This window comes from Mastigoproctus giganteus, chromosome 8 (assembly GCF_048544385.1).
Source record: "Mastigoproctus giganteus isolate SK-2022 chromosome 8, ASM4854438v1, whole genome shotgun sequence".
NCBI lineage: Eukaryota > Metazoa > Arthropoda > Arachnida > Uropygi > Thelyphonidae > Mastigoproctus > Mastigoproctus giganteus.
The window spans coordinates 78,811,814-78,831,279 of record NC_143582.1 but is presented as its reverse complement, the minus strand read 5'-3'; the positions used below and the strand labels follow the sequence as shown (position 1 = coordinate 78,831,279).

Below are 19,466 nucleotides of genomic sequence, written 5' to 3'. Positions count from 1 at the left end.
ATGCATACGGGCAAACAAACGGTGGTCCGGTACATGTCTGTCTGGGAAGCGTTCTCCATAAATTCATTGAGTGGCTCATCCATTGCCCTCTGCTAATCCATACACTAGGTGCATGTCTGCCAGCTCACAGTTCGTATATCGATGAATGCTCTTCATGCAGCGACTACTGCTTGAATGATTAAACCAGAAAATTTCCCTCTCGCGAACTGATGAACGGCGCAGTCTACTGATGTACGGTGATGTTTCCGGTTATGGGTTCCTATGTGATTCACATTCCTTTAGATGTTAACTACCTCCCCTAAACGTTTGTACCAATATTTTTGAGACACCCTGTATATATACAGTCCATTCCGGTCATTTGGGACACATCGAGATTAGTGCCTTTTGGCCTGATTAAGCGGCTGCCCCAATTATCTGAAGTTCCACGTAAATAGTTAAAAATACAATGTACCCCCCCCCCCATTTACAATTGGTTCACTGTACAATCAAATCACATTATGACGAACTCAACATAGTAAAGTACCGTTCACCATACGATGTGCAGTAAGCGCCGGTCATTATGATCATGTTTGTGAATTGAATTTTAATTTTATTAAACAGCGATTCTAATTAGCAAAAATAGGAGGAATATTATCCACAGGCTATAAAAGCAAAGGTATATTAAGCACAAATTTACCCTTTATTACGTTACCAATTAAAAAAATTAAATGATACGTGAAAATCGGAAGAATATACGTGATAATCGGAATAATTAATACGTACTGTAATATGTACATATGAACTAGTTGAAATTTCTGTTCACTGACATTTGTGGGTGGGGGTTAAAATTTAAAACAGTAAAAAGATAAGCAATCAATAACAAAGAACACGGCACACACAAATTGCAAGTAACAAAATATGCGCAAGTGAAAACAGAGTAATGAGTTACAAAGCTTTAAAAATAGGAATGAAGAGAAGATCTGAAAATTAATTTTTTTATATGATTGAAGATTTCATGGAAGTGTAAACACATTTCACCATAATAACCCACAGAATTCCAGCTGTCGGTATTATCGCAAATTCAGTAAGATTGAGTTTACTGTCCGTTTATGATAGATTTCACTAACAGAAAAGCCCAATAAACAGGTGACTACTAATTGTTTTTATTGTTTTATGGTTGTGACCTCCAGAATTTCGACCGAACCACGTGGTACTGTCGGAGACAATCGTAGGGTAATCTCCAGTGCTTCAGTCTCCTGCCCCAATTAAACGGCATACTGTCCCAATTAAGCGAAGTAAACCCTGGCTATTTTCTCAATTGGTTTCTGTTATTTTAAGATTTGCCCCAAATAAACGGCTGCCCCGATTAACCGGTGGCCCAAATAACCGGAATCCACTGTATATATTTCTTTTTTTTTTTTTTTTTTAATATGATGTTTAAATTCATGTTTAAAATATGATTCAACATTTCTTAAATGTTTAAATATGCTATTAAAAATTAGACGAATTAAATACATTAAGTGCTGCAGCCCATTAAGAATACAAAAATAGATAGGATCGTGCCCTATGTAAAACAATCTGCATATAATGTTTAATTGATAACTATCACAACAGCATTAACGCCACATATCTACAGCACCAATGTGAAAATTAACGCTGTATATATATATATATATTTCTTTTTTTCTAATATGATATGATGTGTGAAAAATACAGAATTTCTTAAATGTTTAAATATGCTATTAAAAATTAAAAAAATTAAATACATTAAGTGCTGCAGTTCATTAAGAAGAAAAAAATATTTGCTGCAAAATGTTTGCTGCAAAAAAAAAAAAAAAAGCTTTTTCCTGAAACAATAAACAAAGTTGAGTACCTGTCAAGTTTCACCTTACAAACAGGGAATGTAACTGCTGCCAGTATTGATCTTTTCCTCCCCTCCAATTTTTCCACTTTTCCAAGTAATAGTTGGTATTAGCTATTCTGTGGGTACCAAAGATTATAACTTTATGATCATCTCTGCCCTTTCCTTGAGCATCTTTTCCGTGTTTTTAATTTCCTTATTTTCATGCTTATTTCAATCTTATAATTGAAATAATTTTATATAGGATTGAAATATTTTATTTGTAATTCCATCTTAAACTAAAAAGAGCAAAAGCTTCAGTCTTCAAATCCCACTAATATTCAGGTAGAACATCTGGCAGTTGATCAGACTATTGAAAAATGACTATTAACTCTTTCAGGAGTTAGTTCCCTGAACATGTGTGGGCCATGAGTAGTGAGTTTTCCACAAACAGCCAGCTTGGTGAAGTGGGTTTCTTTGTGAAATTTTTTGAAGATTTATAAAAATGAAAAAGTTGTATATAAATACTTAATAAAAATTAATTTGTTCTTATTTTGACATGGTTGCACAACACTAGAATGAAATTATTGTCAAAACTCATATCAGACTAAAAAAAAACATATAAAAACTATTACTTTTATTAAGTAACAGTTTTTCTAAGTTTTTTTAAAAGTAACTTTATTTAATTTCATCAACTTCTGGATATGAATTCCTGAGAATTTTGGCTTTTTTTAAGCCACAATTTGGCTTTGCATAAGTGTCTTACAGGCACGATCTCCTCTTCATCCTCCTCCTTATCTGACTTTTTAAAGCCATTTTTGTGCAGCAAAGAGATATCTTAAAATCTATCAGTAATGCTTCTTTAAGAAACAACTTAAAGAAGAACTCTATAAGTCTTCTTTAAGAAGACTTTACTTTGGCATATAAACATAATACACCCGTTGAGGCTTTATAATTTAGATTAATAATGTGTTTTTATAGAATTTTTTATATAATTTTTCCAAAGTGTATTCTAAATTTACATTTTAGAAATAATGAGAGCAATTAACTCAATATATGCATACACTTTTTTTTTAATAACACTCTCCTTGAATTACATGAATTCTAACACTCGGAAGCAAAACATTAGTGATCCAATTCACCCTGGAATCTGTGGTTCGAGAGCTCTAAACCCGCCACTAAATTTCATCAGAACTCCAACAAATGGTGCATTGGATCACTAAGGTTTTGCCTCCAAGTGTTAGAATTCATTTAGTTATTTTAAAATTCATTTAAATCTAGAAAAGTATTAGTAAAGAAACATGGTGACTACAGTGGTCTCAGACAGTTTTTAAATTCTATACAGTGGTATCAATTGATGATGTTATCAACAGCAAATTCTAAATGGGAAGCACTGAAGGAATTAATCGTGGAAGCTACTAGGCTTTTCATACCGATTAAGAAAGTGTGTTCAAGGTTTAGGCCTAAATGGCAGAGAAAAAAAAAAAAATGCATGGGATGCATATAAATTATCAGGCGACATTAAAGTTTTTGGTAGATATAAGCTTGTCTATAATCAAGTCACAAGGGAAGCGAAGGCAGATTATGAGAAATCTTTGGCAAAGGATGCTAAGAAAAATAGCAAGGACTTCTTTACTAATATAAACTCTAGAAGGAAGGGGATGAATCAGATTGGTCCACCTTATCAATGTTTCCATTGTTGATGGTCATGCTCAGATAGCTGACAAACTGAATGAGTATTTTGCATTTACATTCACACATGAGGAATTCTTGAGGGAAGTGGAGAGAAGGTTAATGATTTTGTAATAACTGATAGCAAAGTGGAAGAGAAATTGTTGAAGTTAAACATAAGAAAGGCACATGGGGTGGATGGGATCTATCCAGTTATATTAAAGGAGGCAGAAAAGGAAGTAAGCAAATCCTTAGCCATAATTATGAGAGCATCCGTGGACTCAGTGAAAGTCCCTACTCACTGGAGATGTGAAATGTATCCATAATTCACAAAATGGGATCAAAGGGTGACACGAGTAATTGCAGACCTGTTAGTTTAACTTCTGTTCCGGGAAGAATAATGGAGTCACTGATTAAAGAAGCAATGCAGGATTATCTAGACAAGACTGCACTAATAATTCAGACACAGTATGAGTTTGTTAAGGAATAGTCTTGTCTGACAAATTTGATTGATGTCGTTACAAAGGAACTGGATGCAAAAAATAATTTCGATATCATATACTTGGATTTCAGGAAAGCTTTTGATACTGTTGCACATGAAAGACTACTGTACAAATTGCAGCTGGATGGTATTAAGGGCAATTTGCTACAATGGATAAAAGGGTGGTTGAGTGGGAGAAGACAGATAGTGGTAATCTATGGACGCTACTCTTCATATAGTAATGTTATTAGTAATGTCCCACAGGGTTTGGTGTTGGGCCCACTGTTGTTTTGTATATACCTTCATCAATATCATTTATCGATGATATTTATGAAGGTATATCAGGCTTAGTGTCGAAGTTTGCAGATGGTACAAAGGTTGGCAGGGTTGTTAATGACAGTAATGACAGTGTGTTACTGCAACAGGATCTAGAAAAGTTGGGCAGATGGGCTGAGAAGTGGCAACTGAAGTTTAACATTGACAAATGCAAAGTACTGCATGTAGGTAGAAGTAACCCCAGAGGAACGTACCAACTATGTGGTACTACACTTAGTGTGGTAGAACATGAAAAAAACCTGGAAGTAATTGTGCAGTTAGATATGAAGTTTTCTTAGCAGTGCAGATATTCTTGGGATATCAGAGATATGGTATCACATAGATATTAGGAATGCAGAATTGGAATTTGGGGAGTACACTGTGTACAGAAAGGATACACGGGATAGGAAGGAAGGAGGGGTTATTCTGTTAGTTAAGAAACACACAAAATCTAAGGAAGTGCAGCCAGTTGACATAGATGGACAGTGCAATGTTGAGTCAGTTTGGTGTGACATAAGCACTGGTAAGGCAAAAATGAGAGTTGGAGTTTCTTATAGGCCTAATGACTCTGATGAGACAATGAACAATTATACAGAGAAATAGAGTGGGCCAATAAATCAGAGTGTCTTATAATGGGGGATTTTAACTTCCCTATGGTAGATATAAGCTAGTCTGTAATCAAGTCAGAAAGGAGGTTAGGCAAGCGAAGGCAGATTATGAGGAGGAGGATTTTAACTTCCCAAATATAGACTAGAACTTGTGCATTGGTCACTCACACTCTAGCAAGGCTTTTGTGGATTTATTGGATGATTGTTTTCTACAGCAGCATGTTAAAGAGGCAACCAGAAGGGGTAACAATCTAGATCCGATTATCAGCAGTGATTATTCATACATTAAGAATTTACAGATAAAGCACAATGTACTGATGTGGGATTTACTCATAGATGTAACTACCATCAGGAGTAAAGGGAAGGGTTTTTGCTTTCATAAAGGTGACTACAGTGGTCTCAGAGATTTTTTAAATTCTATACAGTAGGACCAATACCAACAGCGAATTCTAAATGGTAAGTAATCTTGGAAGCTATTAGACTTTTTGTGCCAACTAAGAAATACTGTTTTAGGTTTAGGTCCAAAGGGATGTCAGATGAACTAATGAGACTCGTGGTAGAGAAGAAAAATGCATGGGATGCGTATAAATTGTCAGGCAACACAGAAGCCTATGGTAGATATAAGCTATTCTGTAATCAAGTCACAACGGAGGTTAGGCAAGCAAAGGCAGATTATGAGAAATCTTTGGCAAAGAATGCAAAGAAAAACAGCAAAGATTTCTTTTCTTATATAAACTATAAAAGGAAGTGGATGAATCAGATTGGTCCACTTGTACTTGATATTAATGGGTTGACTGTAGATGATCATTATCAGATAGCTGCCAAACTAAATGAGTATTTTGCATCTACATTCACACGTGAGGAGTTATTCAAGAAGGACAGGGCCAGATGTTTATCAAACTCTAACAGGGAGTTAAATGATTTTGTAATAACAGAGTGAAGTGGAGGAGAAATTGTTGAAGTTAAACATAAGAAAGGATGGGATGGATGGGATCTATTCAGTTATATTAAAGGAGGTGACAAAGGAAGCATGCAAGCAAATACTTAGCCATAATTATATAAGAGGATCCTTGGACTTGGAGAATCCCCACAGACTGGAGATGTGTAAATGTATCTCTAATTCACAAAGGGGGATCAAAGGATTACAGAAGTAATTACAGACCTGTTAGTTTAACTTCTGTTCGGGCAAAAATAATGGAGTCACTAGTTAAAGAAGCATTGCAGGATCATCTAGACAAGATTGCAGTAATAATTCAGACACAGCATGGGTTTGTTATGGGAAAGTCTTGTCTTGTAAATTCAATTGGATACTATGATATGGTCTCAAAGGAACTGGATGCAAAAAATAATTTTGATATCATATACTTGGATTTCAGGAAAGCTTTTGATGCACATGGAAGACTAATGTACAAATTGGAGCAGTATGGCATTAAGGACAAGTTGCTAGAATGGACAAAAGGATGGTTGAGTGGGAGAACACTGAGAGTGGTAATCAATGGACACTTCTCTTTGTGGACTAATGTTATTATTGGTGGCCCCATTGTTGTTTTGTATATTTATCGGTGATATTGATGAAGGTATATCAAGCTTAATGTCAAAGTTTGGAGATGATACAAAGGCTGGCAGGGTTGTTAAATGCAGTAATGACATTATCTGCTGCAACAAGATCTGGAAAAGTTGGGCAGATGTGCTGAGAAGTGGCAACTGAATTTTAACATTGACAAATGCAAAGTACTGCATATGGGTATCTGGGGGTAATTGTGCAGTCAGGTATGAAGTTTTCTGAGCACTGCAGACAGGCTGCCAGAGTAGGGGCATGGGGTTTCAATGATATACAGAAATTTTGCGAGCAGGGATAAGGATGTGATTATTACCTTTTATAAGGCAATGGTCAGGCCACACACCTTGAGTACTGCGTATAGGTCTGGAAGCCCCATTTTAGGAAGGATGTAGAGTTGCTAGAATGAGTACAGAGAAGGGCAACAAGAGTGGTGAGGGAAACAAAGGAAGAAAGGCTTAAGTTCTGTAAATTGCAGCATCTGTACACTAGGCACCCGTGAGGTGATCTGGTTGAGGTGTATAAGGCCTTGAATGGATTGAGCAGGTAGTAATGCTGATAGGATTCTTCCTCTTGCTCATTTTACAAACCTGAGGGGGCATAAACTGAAATTGAGAAAAGACAGTTGTTGAATATGTGTGGAAATTTGCCTTTAGCCAGTGGATAGTTGATTGCTAGAACAAACTTCCATCTGTTGTTGTGGAAGTTAATAGCTTAAATAATTTCAAGGCAAAACTAGACAAGCATTTGGAATGAATGGATGGGTGAAATGGGAAGTGGGTTTTTTTTTTTTTAACTGATTCTGTATAAGCTTGCTTTTTTGTATCATATGCCCGAACTAATGCTAATTCTTTCCTTGTCCTCTCTGCAGTCTCTTTTGGAATTTCTCTATTTTTCTCCTCAACCTGTGAAGATGCTAGAACTGCATATGTATGCATTTTGGTTGACTTATGGAGGAATTTGGTGTTTGCTCAAATTTTTTTATTCAGAAGGTATCGGTTTTGATAGTGCTCAGCTGAAAATGTATTCCAGTAGCAGCCAAGGAAATTGAAGGGCAGTTTAGCAAATGTGCAGCCAAGTGTGCTGGGATTACAAGAGATAGCCAGCTATTTCCTGCTTGAATTACACACTGAAATCTTTGCTAATATTGGAGAAAATATACTGTATAACTATATGGGGGGAGATTAAGATAGTGTGTATATATCAAGTTTAACCAATCTCTGTTGAGTAATTCCATAGCGATACCTGCTATAGGTCTCCTACAAACCTGCCAAATGCCAAGCAGGGTTCATGCTGCTTCACAGAAGAAAATACTGCTAAGCCAGTCATGAGTTATGTAGGGTTTGTGTTTAAGCAGCAGCTCATGTTCCAGCACAGGAACCTGCCGGGGGGGGGGGGAGCTGTGTCAAGTTCCTGTCACTACCACGAAGAGGTGAGCTATCTGTTTTGTTTATGGTTCATTCTGCCACCCTAGAATTTTGGAAGAGAAGGCTTTGATAAAATGATGTTCTTATAAATACTGAGAACAAATTTCATCATTTTCAGTTTTGAAATTTTTTTGTTGAGAAGTTTCCAGTACTTCTCAGTGTAATTAAAGAGACAGAAATAGATGAAGAAGTAGATGTTTTACAGTTCTGTTAATTTCACTCTGAGGATTAGCAGCTATAATAAATGAAAAAAGAATTGATGTATAGTGGTCTTCTGTTGGGGAACTGACAAATACAGAAGGAAACTTGAAATACAATATTTGATCAAAAAAGTTTGGTGAATGAATGGCCTTAAAATTCTTAAACATATAACAAGATTTCTGAAATAGCATTAACTAAAATATCAACACAAGATTTTCGAAATAGCATTAACTAAAAGATTGTGAGCAGGGCTCACAATAACATTGTTTTAGCATGTACACATGGAGTTTTAATTTGTTACATGCCAGTCTAGCTGAAAATTGCAGTGAGTGAACACTTTTCTCATTTGTTGCATATTGAAAATGAAAAAATTGTATCATGTGCCATCTGGCAATTTATTGATTGATTTAGCACAATGCAATTTTTGGTTATTCCCAAAATTAAAACAGAACACAAAAGGAAAACAGTTTGAGTTAATTCAAGAAATCCAATCAAATACTATGAACTGCCCAAAAGCATTCACAAAAGATTTTCAAAAATGTTTTTATCAGTAGCAGGTACAATGGAATGTGTGTGGTTGCAGAAGAATATTAGTAATGTAAACATTTATCATTGAATAAAATAAATTTTTTGTAATATTTACTAAACTTTTTGATCAAACCTTGTATAGTCATGCTTGGCAATTTAACAATTCCACATAGCAGTGCTGAGTAAAGAAGATATTCAACCAGGTAAAAAGAATAAAATTGGTTAAATCTTCCTTTTCTGATGAAACTTAGGAAAACGTTATGGAGCTACAATTCTAGATAATGTGGCAGTTGTTATGAACAAAACTTTGATCCAAGATTTCTGGAGAGGGAAGTCTGCATGAGTATCTTCCTTGAAACAGTCATATTTAATTGATGTGTAACAGACAATCCACAGACAGAAAAAATGCTAACTGTGATAATGTATGAAAACATGTTGTACTTGTAAACAATCTTATGGCTGTATCTTAATATAAAGTGTGTATGTTTTATTGAAATTTAATTTCAAGTCCAAATCTATATTAAAATAAATAAATAAATAATCAATCCTTTCTTCATCCTGCTTTTTTTCTGATAAAAATTATATAGTATGAACCAGAGTTGTAATGCTCAATACGTTTTACATTTATATCAATATTTGTAAAATAATAAGAGAGGTTTACGTCAATATAGTACGTAGAACACTTCCGTATGATACTCTCTAGAAATTAAAACGAAAAAATCGAAAAACTTACATTAGAGTAACAAATAATTTAAAAAATAATTAAAAATCAATTTAACACAATAAAACTCAATTTAACACAATTAAAAATACTACACCAACCAACAATAGTAATATCAAAAAATACTTTCTTTCTGCCCCATATGTTGAACAGTGGCACAAACAGCTTAACAGATTCTTTAAAGATACCGAATTTAAAATTATGGCCAGGCCAGTATGGAAATTACATACTATACTGAACAATCGCTCAGTATTTTCCTCATTCGCAACATAAATTAATGACCTGGTATACAATATTTCTTGCAGTGTATCGACTCGTCTTACCAGGATTTGATGAATTTTCCTTTGAATATTCGCTTTAATCAACATGTGGCCTCAGTTCGTGCTTCTCGTTCAGCAGCGTTAGAATTAGCCTTTCATGCTGTTAACAAAAAACATACTTTTTTATTTAACGAAGCCAAAATACTTAGTGTCCAACGTAATTATACGTGACTATTAATTGCAGAAACCGTAGAAATTAAATTGCACGAAAATTCTGTTAATGTTTGTCGGCCACATCTCATCTCTGATTCATGGGCTTTTACGCGCATGCGCAAAGACAAATAATCTCTATTTAAGTTTCATACTCACCCCTTGGTAATTTTCATTCCTGTGATCACGACATACAGTCGAAAAGCGTTGTCAGCTTCAGGAAGGAAAATCGTTTTGCAATTTTTTTTTCGTTAAATTCTTTTAATTAATTTTCTTATTTTTAATTGCGTTAAATTGAGTTTTATTGTGTTAAATTGATTTTTAATTATATTTAAAATTATTTTTTACTCTAATGTAAGTTTTTTGATTTTTTCGTTTTAATTTCTGGAGCATCATACAGTAGTATTCTATATACTATATTGAGGTAAACTTCTCTTATTATTTTACAAATACAGATAAAAATTATGGAATCACCTGCTTTCCAAAAGTCAGAGGTGGGCAACTGTGGGCAAAACTCACGGGGTATAATTTTTTAAATTCATATCCTACTATCTAAGCATGGCCTGTGCTTGATGAAAAAAAGGGGTTTTAGAAATTTGGTTACGCTTGAATAGAAAGGGGTGCAAGTATATTTACTGATCCTATCGAGACAAAGTGGTTCAGAAAACTTGGGGGGGGGATCACACAGATACATATACTTATATTTTAATCACAGCCATTAGGAAAAGAGTGGAATTAATTTCTGCTTTGCTGCTATTGGCACATCTAGTGGCCCAGGCAGTGGAGTGGGGTTGGAATTACATAGTCTGCAGGTACACATGGAACTAGAAATTTTATGTAGGCTTTTGAAAATAGGCACATAATAACTAGCATGCACATAAGCTAATGCTAGAAGTATTGGAAATTTTTAAATAAATTTGTTGAATTTGAAATATTGGTTAGGTCATCAAATGCTGACATAGGAATATCAGGAACATAGTGTCACTCTGATGTTGGGATGCAAAATTTGAATGCATCAAGTACAGTTGTCCAGACTCTGATCTGCATGGTCACATCAGAATATAAACAGAATACATAATCAAAATAAATTACTCTCTCCTTGTATGAAAGGATGGCTTACAACTTTAAACCGACAAAATTATATTTAAAAAGAAAGGTTAACATAACTTAAATGTTTTTTAAAAGTGATAAGGACAGTTATCATTTCTTATCTACCTGCCACGAGAATTACTCAGGAAGTGATTATTCTATAATGATACAAAATAGAAGAGTTGCCACTAGTTACAAAGGAATTGAAACTGATTTTCTGACAATATACAGGGCACATAGATTGCAAGACTTGCAAGCAAGATGACCTTCTTTCTTCTTGACCACTGTTCTTGCTGATCTCTGCTTGGTGGGATATGGTATAGATGGTTTGTCAGGCAGTCCTTTAATAGTGTCCAATGGACATACATGGACAGAGTAAGTGAATGGAGAGCAGAGTATAGAATATTCAATTTAAACATAGCAGGCCATTATTGGTGGATGATAATATTTCCTAGATTGTAATTAGATATTTGAGAGAACTGCTCCTTCACATTGTTGTCACCCTTGAAAGTATCTGGAAAGTGCCTTGAAGATGTTTTATTTAAACTCATGAAATTCTGCATGCAATGCAATTGTCAACGGTTTGAAAAAGATTGGCGTACTCTAATCTGGTGTGTCTAATCTTAATGGCACTTTATCCAGAGGTGCTAGTAAGCACCAAAACAGTCATATGAAATGGCCATATGTGTAGTGGCTCAAATTTTGAATAAATAGCAGTGTATTTTTCCTTTGGCAATATTGCTTTTTATTTGACAGTATCGTTTTTTATTTTTTTTTATTTGTTCAGTACAGAGTTGTCTCTATATTATCTGCCTTGTACACACTGAGACACTTTCAATCAGTGTATAATGATTATTTTATATCTCTTGTATTCTTGAAACTTTTGCTCTAAATTTACATGCATCATAAACACCTTGCAAATATGAAAAACATAAATTTTGCTTGTAGTAATTTTGAGTATAGCAGTTTAAGTGAATTCGTTAGCTACATTTCTTTTATTTGCTGTATTCAAAGGAGTAACAATAGAGGATCATTAGCAGACAGTGATTATGTAGTTCTAAGTTGGAGGATGAGGACAAAGAGGTCACAGTTTTTAAAGGCAAAGGCATGGGTTTTAATTGCAGGAAAGGAGACTGACGTCTTAAGGCACTACATGGCTTCTATCATTTGGGGATATAGCACACAGATGGCGAATACGTTAGATTTATGGAATACCTTTTAAAGCAATAGTCATAGAAGCCACGAATGCATATATAATTAATAAAATATAGCATGAGAAGGATACCATGATGGATGAACGTAGAGTTGGCCAGTTTAATAGTGCATAAAAGGAGGCCATGAGAAAGTACTTATATCTAAAACAGCTAAAAGTTTAATGTATGAATCAACACATGTCAAGAAGCCGGCCGGGCTAGCCAGGTGGGTAAAGTGCCTGCCTTGCAACCCAAAGGTCGCGGGTTCGATTCCCGCCTAGGGCTTGGATCAAAGTACTGCAAAAACCTTGGAAGGTGCATTATGGCCACAGAAGCCGATGCGCCAACAACTACAAAAAAAAAAAAAAAAAAAAAAAAAACATGTCAAGAGATATAACATCCAGTTCTTCAACTATAATATACAGTATATGGATATCCTATGTGATATTTATGATAAAAAGAAAATATTGTCGGATTCCTGTTGGCCTGATTTTAATGAAATTAGCAATGGCTCGACAAATCTTTTTTAAAAGTCCCTAATATAAAATTTCATGAAAACCTGTCCACCAGGAGTTAGGTTGTTACATGCAGGTGGATGGATGGACATGATGAAGACAATAGGTACATTATGCATATATGCTAATGTGCCTAAAAAGAATTAATCTGATCAGACCTGGTCTTGGGAAAGGCTTATATAACCCAGCTGATGTTGCAGATAAATTGAAAAAGAACTGTACATAATTTTTCACGATGAGGAAAAACTGTAGGTGAACTAGCCAGTATGAAAATAGCTATACTGAAATTACAGAAGATTGTATATTGGATAAACTTTCAAGCCTAAAGGCAACTGTGAAGCTCATGGATTTATGGCATATATCCATTAATTTTGAGGAAGGTAGCAAGAGAATGCACTGAATCATGAAAATTAATTATGAGGGCATCACTGGACTCAAGAGATTCCTTTGGACTGGAGAAGTTTCAACATATTACTAACACATAATGGCAGTTCTTATAACAGAGTGGATAACTACAGACCATTCAGTCTGACTTCATTGGTAGGGAAAGTCATGGAGGCAGTGACAAGTGTACGATACAGGATTATTTAGATAGAATTCTGAAGTGTAAACAGCACAGTTTTGAAAATCATGTTAGCTATTTTGACAGAATAGGAAAGTAGGAAATAATTACAGTACTGTTTATTTGGATTTGAATAAATCATTTGATTCAGTCCTGCACAAGACGAGACTTTGTAAGCCAGAACATGTTGAGATCGCAAATAAGATTCTTAAGAGGATTTAGGACTGTCATCAGTGGACTCTTCTAGGGATCAGTACTGGGACCAGACTACTGTTTTTGTCTGACTTTTCTTAAATGATGTTGACAAAGGAACAGAAGATGGAATGTCAAAATTTGCAGATAATTTCAAGACTGGGAGAGAGTGTAATAATTACCACCGAACAATGCTTCTTCAGAACATCTTGGAGGGTCCTGGATTCAACGTTGACAGAAAAGTCACAGCTAGGTTTAATGCAGCAAAATGAGGGAATAGCAACCCAGGAATAACTTAGACGTTATTTCTGGGTTGCAACAGGCAGCAAGGAAGATCCATAGTGTTCTATTGAACATTTGCTTCTAGATTTAGGGAGGACATAACCGTTCTGCATAAATCAGTTGTAAGACTACACTTGGAATAGTGTATTTAACTATGTGGGCTAAAAAAAAAAAAAAAAAGCCACATTGAAAGGGTTCAAAGGTGGGCAATGTGTCTGGTGAGAGCAGCAAAAGGATGTCCATATGAGGTAAGACTTTGAATTTGTGGGCTGTTCAGCTTTATATGGTTCAGAGAGGGAATAGTAAGATGATGGTGAAAAAATTCATTTTTTGAAATGATACCAGATCTAGGATCCATAAATTCAAGTAACACATAATGGAAGTTTTCTTTTAGCCAGTGAGCTGTTATATGTTGGAATAAGTTTTTTCCGTGGGTAATTGAGACTAATAGCTTTGGGGAAATTTGAAGGTCAGCTAGATAAGGTGAGATTTACCCAGATAGTTTATTATATTTTATATATATATTTTTTTGGCTGGTGCAGCAAAAGCCTGCGGCTTCCTTGTGCCATATGACTAATACTGATATATTTTATTCTGTAAATTTACAGAAATGTAGCTAATAGTGACTGACATTTAAGTAGCTAATGGTGAGATGAAATTTCATTAAATACAAGATTGTATAATGTTGTTTTTATTACTGTTTGTATGTAATTAATAGATATTGTAGAATGAATAGGCTTAAAAGAAATAGTATTTTGAAATTTTAAAACATCTTTTTAAGTTTTGTATTATTTACACAAACATGCAGCTTGGGGTAGGTCTGATCACCTGTAAGTAAAGTTTTTAAATTCAGATGGCTGCTTTGTCTTATATGTAGAGAATGAATGCCATATGCCGTAGTAGTGAAGTGGCTGCAAAGGCTTAGAAACTTTTAGCTGTTGCTAGCAATTTCTCACATTTCTAACCATGTGTGGTACTTTTTTTTTTGTATTGATATGTGTACTTTTTCTTTTTTTTAGTGTCATATTTTCAATAGGTTAGATTTATTCTTTATTATTATTTATTTTTATTTTTTGAACAAGTGGCAGAATCATAGCATGAGTGTTTGTTATTAATTTTTTCCCCCCTCCTTTTTCAATATGACCTTTGGTTGGTTTTGTGAGCAATTGCTAGAACCATATGAGCAGCAGCATGTTTGTGAATGATCTGCTTGTGTATGTGAAATTTTTTTTAAATGCTTTTATTATCATTACCTTTTGTTTTTTAGCAGCTACAGAAAATTATATATGCCAGCATTTATTTATATATATGAAAAATAAATTGTTAGTTTTTTATAAATTAATCTTTAAATTTTATCACGAGAACACTTTATAAAGAAATTTAATTATTATTAGAAGCTCATTTTTATAAATATTCATGCATATGTGTAATTTAACTTTCAGTAGGCATTCCAAAGAATCATTCAGACAGCCCTAATCACTAGGTTTGCAATAAGGAAGAAGTCATTTAAAATTGTGTACTTTGAAATGCTATGCTTTATTTTGACATTATACATATATATCGAATAAAAGAAAGAAAAATATATTTAATAATGGCAGCCTTGATAACCAAAAAATTATTATCCAGCTGCCTCCCTTCCAACACAAGCAGTGATAAAAAAAAAAAAAAAAAAAACCATAAATATTATGTTTAGCACTCCACAGATCAATTACAGGAGTGAATGTACATTATAATTTATACACTGACACAGAGAGATCAAATTTTTAATGGCCTCACTTCTCCAATCCTGACATATTTGGTGATACAAAGTGAAAGTCGGGATCATACTGAAGGGGTACTAAAATTTGCACTGATGTAATTCTAATAAATATTAATTTTTAATATATTTTTTAAATTATTTATTTTTTTGCATTGGAGTCAACAGTGCATTCACACTTTGTGTACTTTGAGTTACTTTGTAGTACTTTTTATTAACATTATTATAATTTTTTTAATAAAATCATTTAAAAAATCTGTTTTCCAGATATAAGAACTAAAAAAAGTAATAAAATAAAATAAAAAAACTTTGAAGAAATATTTATTTGTATATAAAGTATATAATTTATAAAAAAAAACATATATATATAGCACCATCTAGATAGTGCCAGTTTTCAAAAAAGAAAAAAGATAGAAACTAGATATGCCTTTTTATCCATGAAATTCGATGTGACTGCTTTTTCATACTGTATCAATTAATTGTTCACACAGAGGTAGTTATATTTGAGGTGCATGCTTAAATTCCACATTGGGTATTATCAACTGGAAGAGTGTGACATTAGCGCATTTCCTAAGGCAAACAAAACACCTTATTCACCACTGAAGCAGGTAAAAGCAGTGCTTGTGTGTCCATCATTCTGACTATAGTTTATCTTTGTGTTAGTGCTGTTGAAGGGATTTGTTTAATGTTTGTGCAGTGTAATGTATCAAATAAAAGTATGTATATTTAAAAATATATATATATACATGCAATATATATGTACTAAAAACAGATTCTCACGAAGTAATTTATTTGAAATTTGTTTTTAGATCATGAAAACAAAAGTTATTTTTAGGATGAATTAAATAAAGTTTATATTTAAAAAGTTGCATGTACACACACACACACACATGCATGCATGTGGTGTTCCATCAATTTCTTACCAATTCCAAAGTGTTCATTACTCAAGAAAGTTGGAAAACACTGATCTAAGCAATCACTGTTGTTTTGTTTTTGGTGGCCTTGTTTTTTCTTCATGAGTCTTTTTATCACTTTATTTGTAGCATAGGAGTGTTGTGAAAAGAAAAATTTTCAAATTTTTGAGCTTATTCAACAGGGAAATAGCATTCTACACAGCTTTTTGAGAGTTTATAGGTTGCCATTTACTTTGTATTATCAGAACTTTTTTTTTTTTTGGCTGACGCTGCATAAGCTCATACACTTGCTTTCTTGCATCACATGCCACTACTACTACTACTACTTCAAAAATAAGATTATTCTTGAAGTTACTAAAATATTATTCTCACACAACTTTTTTATCTGTTTGTTATTCTTCCATTGCCAGTAAGTAACTTTACTCTCTGAATATTAGGATGTAAAGTTTCTTGTGCTAACTTTAGTTTTATGATCTACTTAGTTTGCATATAAATAATAGTTATAAAGGCAGTTGTGGCATCTGTCTTTCTGTTGTTAATAATTTTGTGATGAAATTCTTTGATTTGAAATCTAATACTATTGATGTTTTAGTTAATTTGCATTTCATTTGATATATCTCTTTTCATTAGCATTAGTAAAGGCATACGATGCAAGATAGAAAGCTTATGCAGCATCAGCCAAAAAAAAAACCCCTCCCATTTCACCCCTCCATTCGTTCCAAATGCCTGTCCAGCCCAGCCTTAAATTTATTTAGGCTATCAACTTCCCCTCGACGTGGGCACCTGTACGTGGTGAGGGGACCTCCCAGTGACGCTGCTGGACTTCCAGACTAGCATCACTGGGATCCAACGCCCACAGCCCAGGTTCCAGGCTTACATCAATGGAATCCGGCGTGTTTGGCGTGCGCTGCGACCCGTGGAAATTCAGAAAGGGGGATCCTGGTGGTTGAGGGGCCCAGCTTCAATACACCACTTTGGCCCTGCTTCGACAAGACGGGTGGTCCTGGAAGGCCCGGCTAGTAGGCTCGCCTGCGAGGATCAACCGTGCCAATGCCACGCCCCTACCTTCATGGTCCGAGGGACAGGATTCAGGCTGGCGGCGGTGCGGGTATAGTGTCTGGGTAGCCCTGCTGTTCCACTCCCGAGCGCATTTATTGCATGCCGGGTAGTGGGCGTCCCTTTGGGCTCCGTGGTGGGTGGGGAGCCCGGGCACTGAACAATTTAAAAAACTATATGAATCCTGATGAACTTACTCCTTCAGGGGCCCCAACCCAGTCCCTATCTGAAAATTTAGACACAGATACAGATAGCATTATTGCTAAAAAGAGGCAGCGAACGGAATTACCATCAGGGCCTGTCCCAAGGTTCTTAATCATGCATTCTACCAAAGAGACACCGATTGGTAAAATGTCGCCCTTTTTTATTCAAAAAGGGTTAGACAGGTTAGCAGGTTCACCCAAATTAGTTAAGAGGCTTCGTTCTGGAGACCTTTTAATTGAAACTAAAAATGACAGGCAATCTGAACATCTACTCCGAACAACATCAATCGGAGGAATATCTATAACAGTGACACCACACAGAACACTCAATTCATCGAGAGGTGTCATTTCAGAGTGGGACCTTCTCGACGTAACCAAGGAGGAAATCTGCTCCGAATTAAAACACTAGGGAGTTATTGCCGTCAAGAGAATTACTGCGCGAAGGGATGGAAAAATAGTTAAAACCAGGAGCGTTATCCTGACTTTTAACTCTCCTAAACCTCCTGACGAGATAAAAGCTGGATACATCAACTGTTCAGTGCGTCCATACGTTCCGAACCCTTTACGGTGTTTTAAATGCCAGAAGTATGGACATTCTCAAATGGCCTGCCGTGGAGTCCTTGCATGCGCTCGATGCGGTGCAAAGGACCACGAAACAACAGCATGTTCAGCCGCAAAACCCACCTGTATTAACTGTGAAGGCGAACACCCGGCCTACTCACGAGCATGCCAGAGGTGGAAAGAAGAAAAAGAAATTCAACGGCTGAAGGCAGAGCTAAATATATCATACCAGGAGGCAAGGAAATCGGTCAAACCCCTGAATATCAACAAACCTACCTACGCCCAGAAGGTAGCAGGGAGATGTTCCGTCGGAACTCAGACGGACATGACCATTCCTCCAAAGGAGTCTTTCACCCCCATCGCGCGCTATCTCTTAAGTTCTAAAAAACCTGCACAAAAGGACCAATCAGCTGCCACTCCTATATCGGTACCTCCTAATGCTCCACAAGTAACAAAGGTAATTATGAAAGAAAAGAATAAGAAAGGGGAAGTCCCCCCTAGTACCCAAGAAAAGATGGATGTCGAGCAGAAGGAGGTACCCGAAGATTCAGTCTTGGAACTCTTTGCGAAGGAAGAAATGGACACGGGACAGCGTCCATTCTTCCCCAAAAAAGATAAATCCAAGACTCATAAAAGTAAGCCCTCAGCACCTCGGAAGCCGCCTGATGGACCCACCAAGCCAAAATAATGGCTAAATTCCTACAACGGAATTGTGGATTCCAGCAAAATATTGATGACATCAAGGCCCTCCTGCAAAAGCACGAGCCAGTTTGCTTTTGCTTGCAGGAGACATATCTAAAGGCAAATGATGATCCCACCATGCACAACATCACATTTTTTCGAAAGGATAGAATTGCGGATGGCTCTGTACATGGGGGAGTGGCTATCCTTGTGGGTAACCAGACCCCAGTGCAGCCCTTGCTAATTACAACCAGCATAGAGGCTGTTGCAATTCGTCTTTCAGTGTGCTCCATTTGCCACCTGGGACTGACATCTCCCAGGCAGACCTTGATGATCTTCTAATGCAGCTGCCTCCCCCTTTCTTACTTCTTGGGGATTTTAACGGACATAACACCCTGTGGGGTAGTGCTAACATCAACGGAAGGGGACGAGTCATAGAGCGTATGCTCAATGACAATGACCTTTCCCTTCTAAATACTGGAACAAATACCTTCTTCCACATGCCTACCCGTACTTTTTCTGCCATTGATCTCTCTATCTGCTCCCCTTCTCTACTCCCTTCACTCACTTGGGAAGTGGAGGAGAATCCATACGGAAGTGATCACTTCCCTGTGATAACCTTGTTACACAGTGGTAGACCATGTCTTCCCTTCGGGTTACCAC

General features: G+C 35.7%; 1 protein-coding gene across 7 annotated transcripts in view; it reads left to right on the top strand.

Moving 5' to 3' along the window:
* The window catches only part of LOC150081658 (protein pangolin, isoforms A/H/I/S-like), a 558,802-nt gene that overhangs the window by 474,019 nt on the left and 65,317 nt on the right, over positions 1-19,466 (top strand). For 2 of the 7 annotated variants that reach the window (XM_090379522.1, XM_090379523.1), the window contains exon 9: positions 14,441-14,462. The exons of the other annotated variants lie outside the window; for them this stretch is intronic. In XM_090379522.1, coding sequence (XP_090235648.1) covers positions 14,441-14,462 — 22 coding nt within the window. The remainder of the gene's footprint in view (positions 1-14,440; positions 14,463-19,466) is intronic. 7 annotated transcript variants of the gene reach the window in all.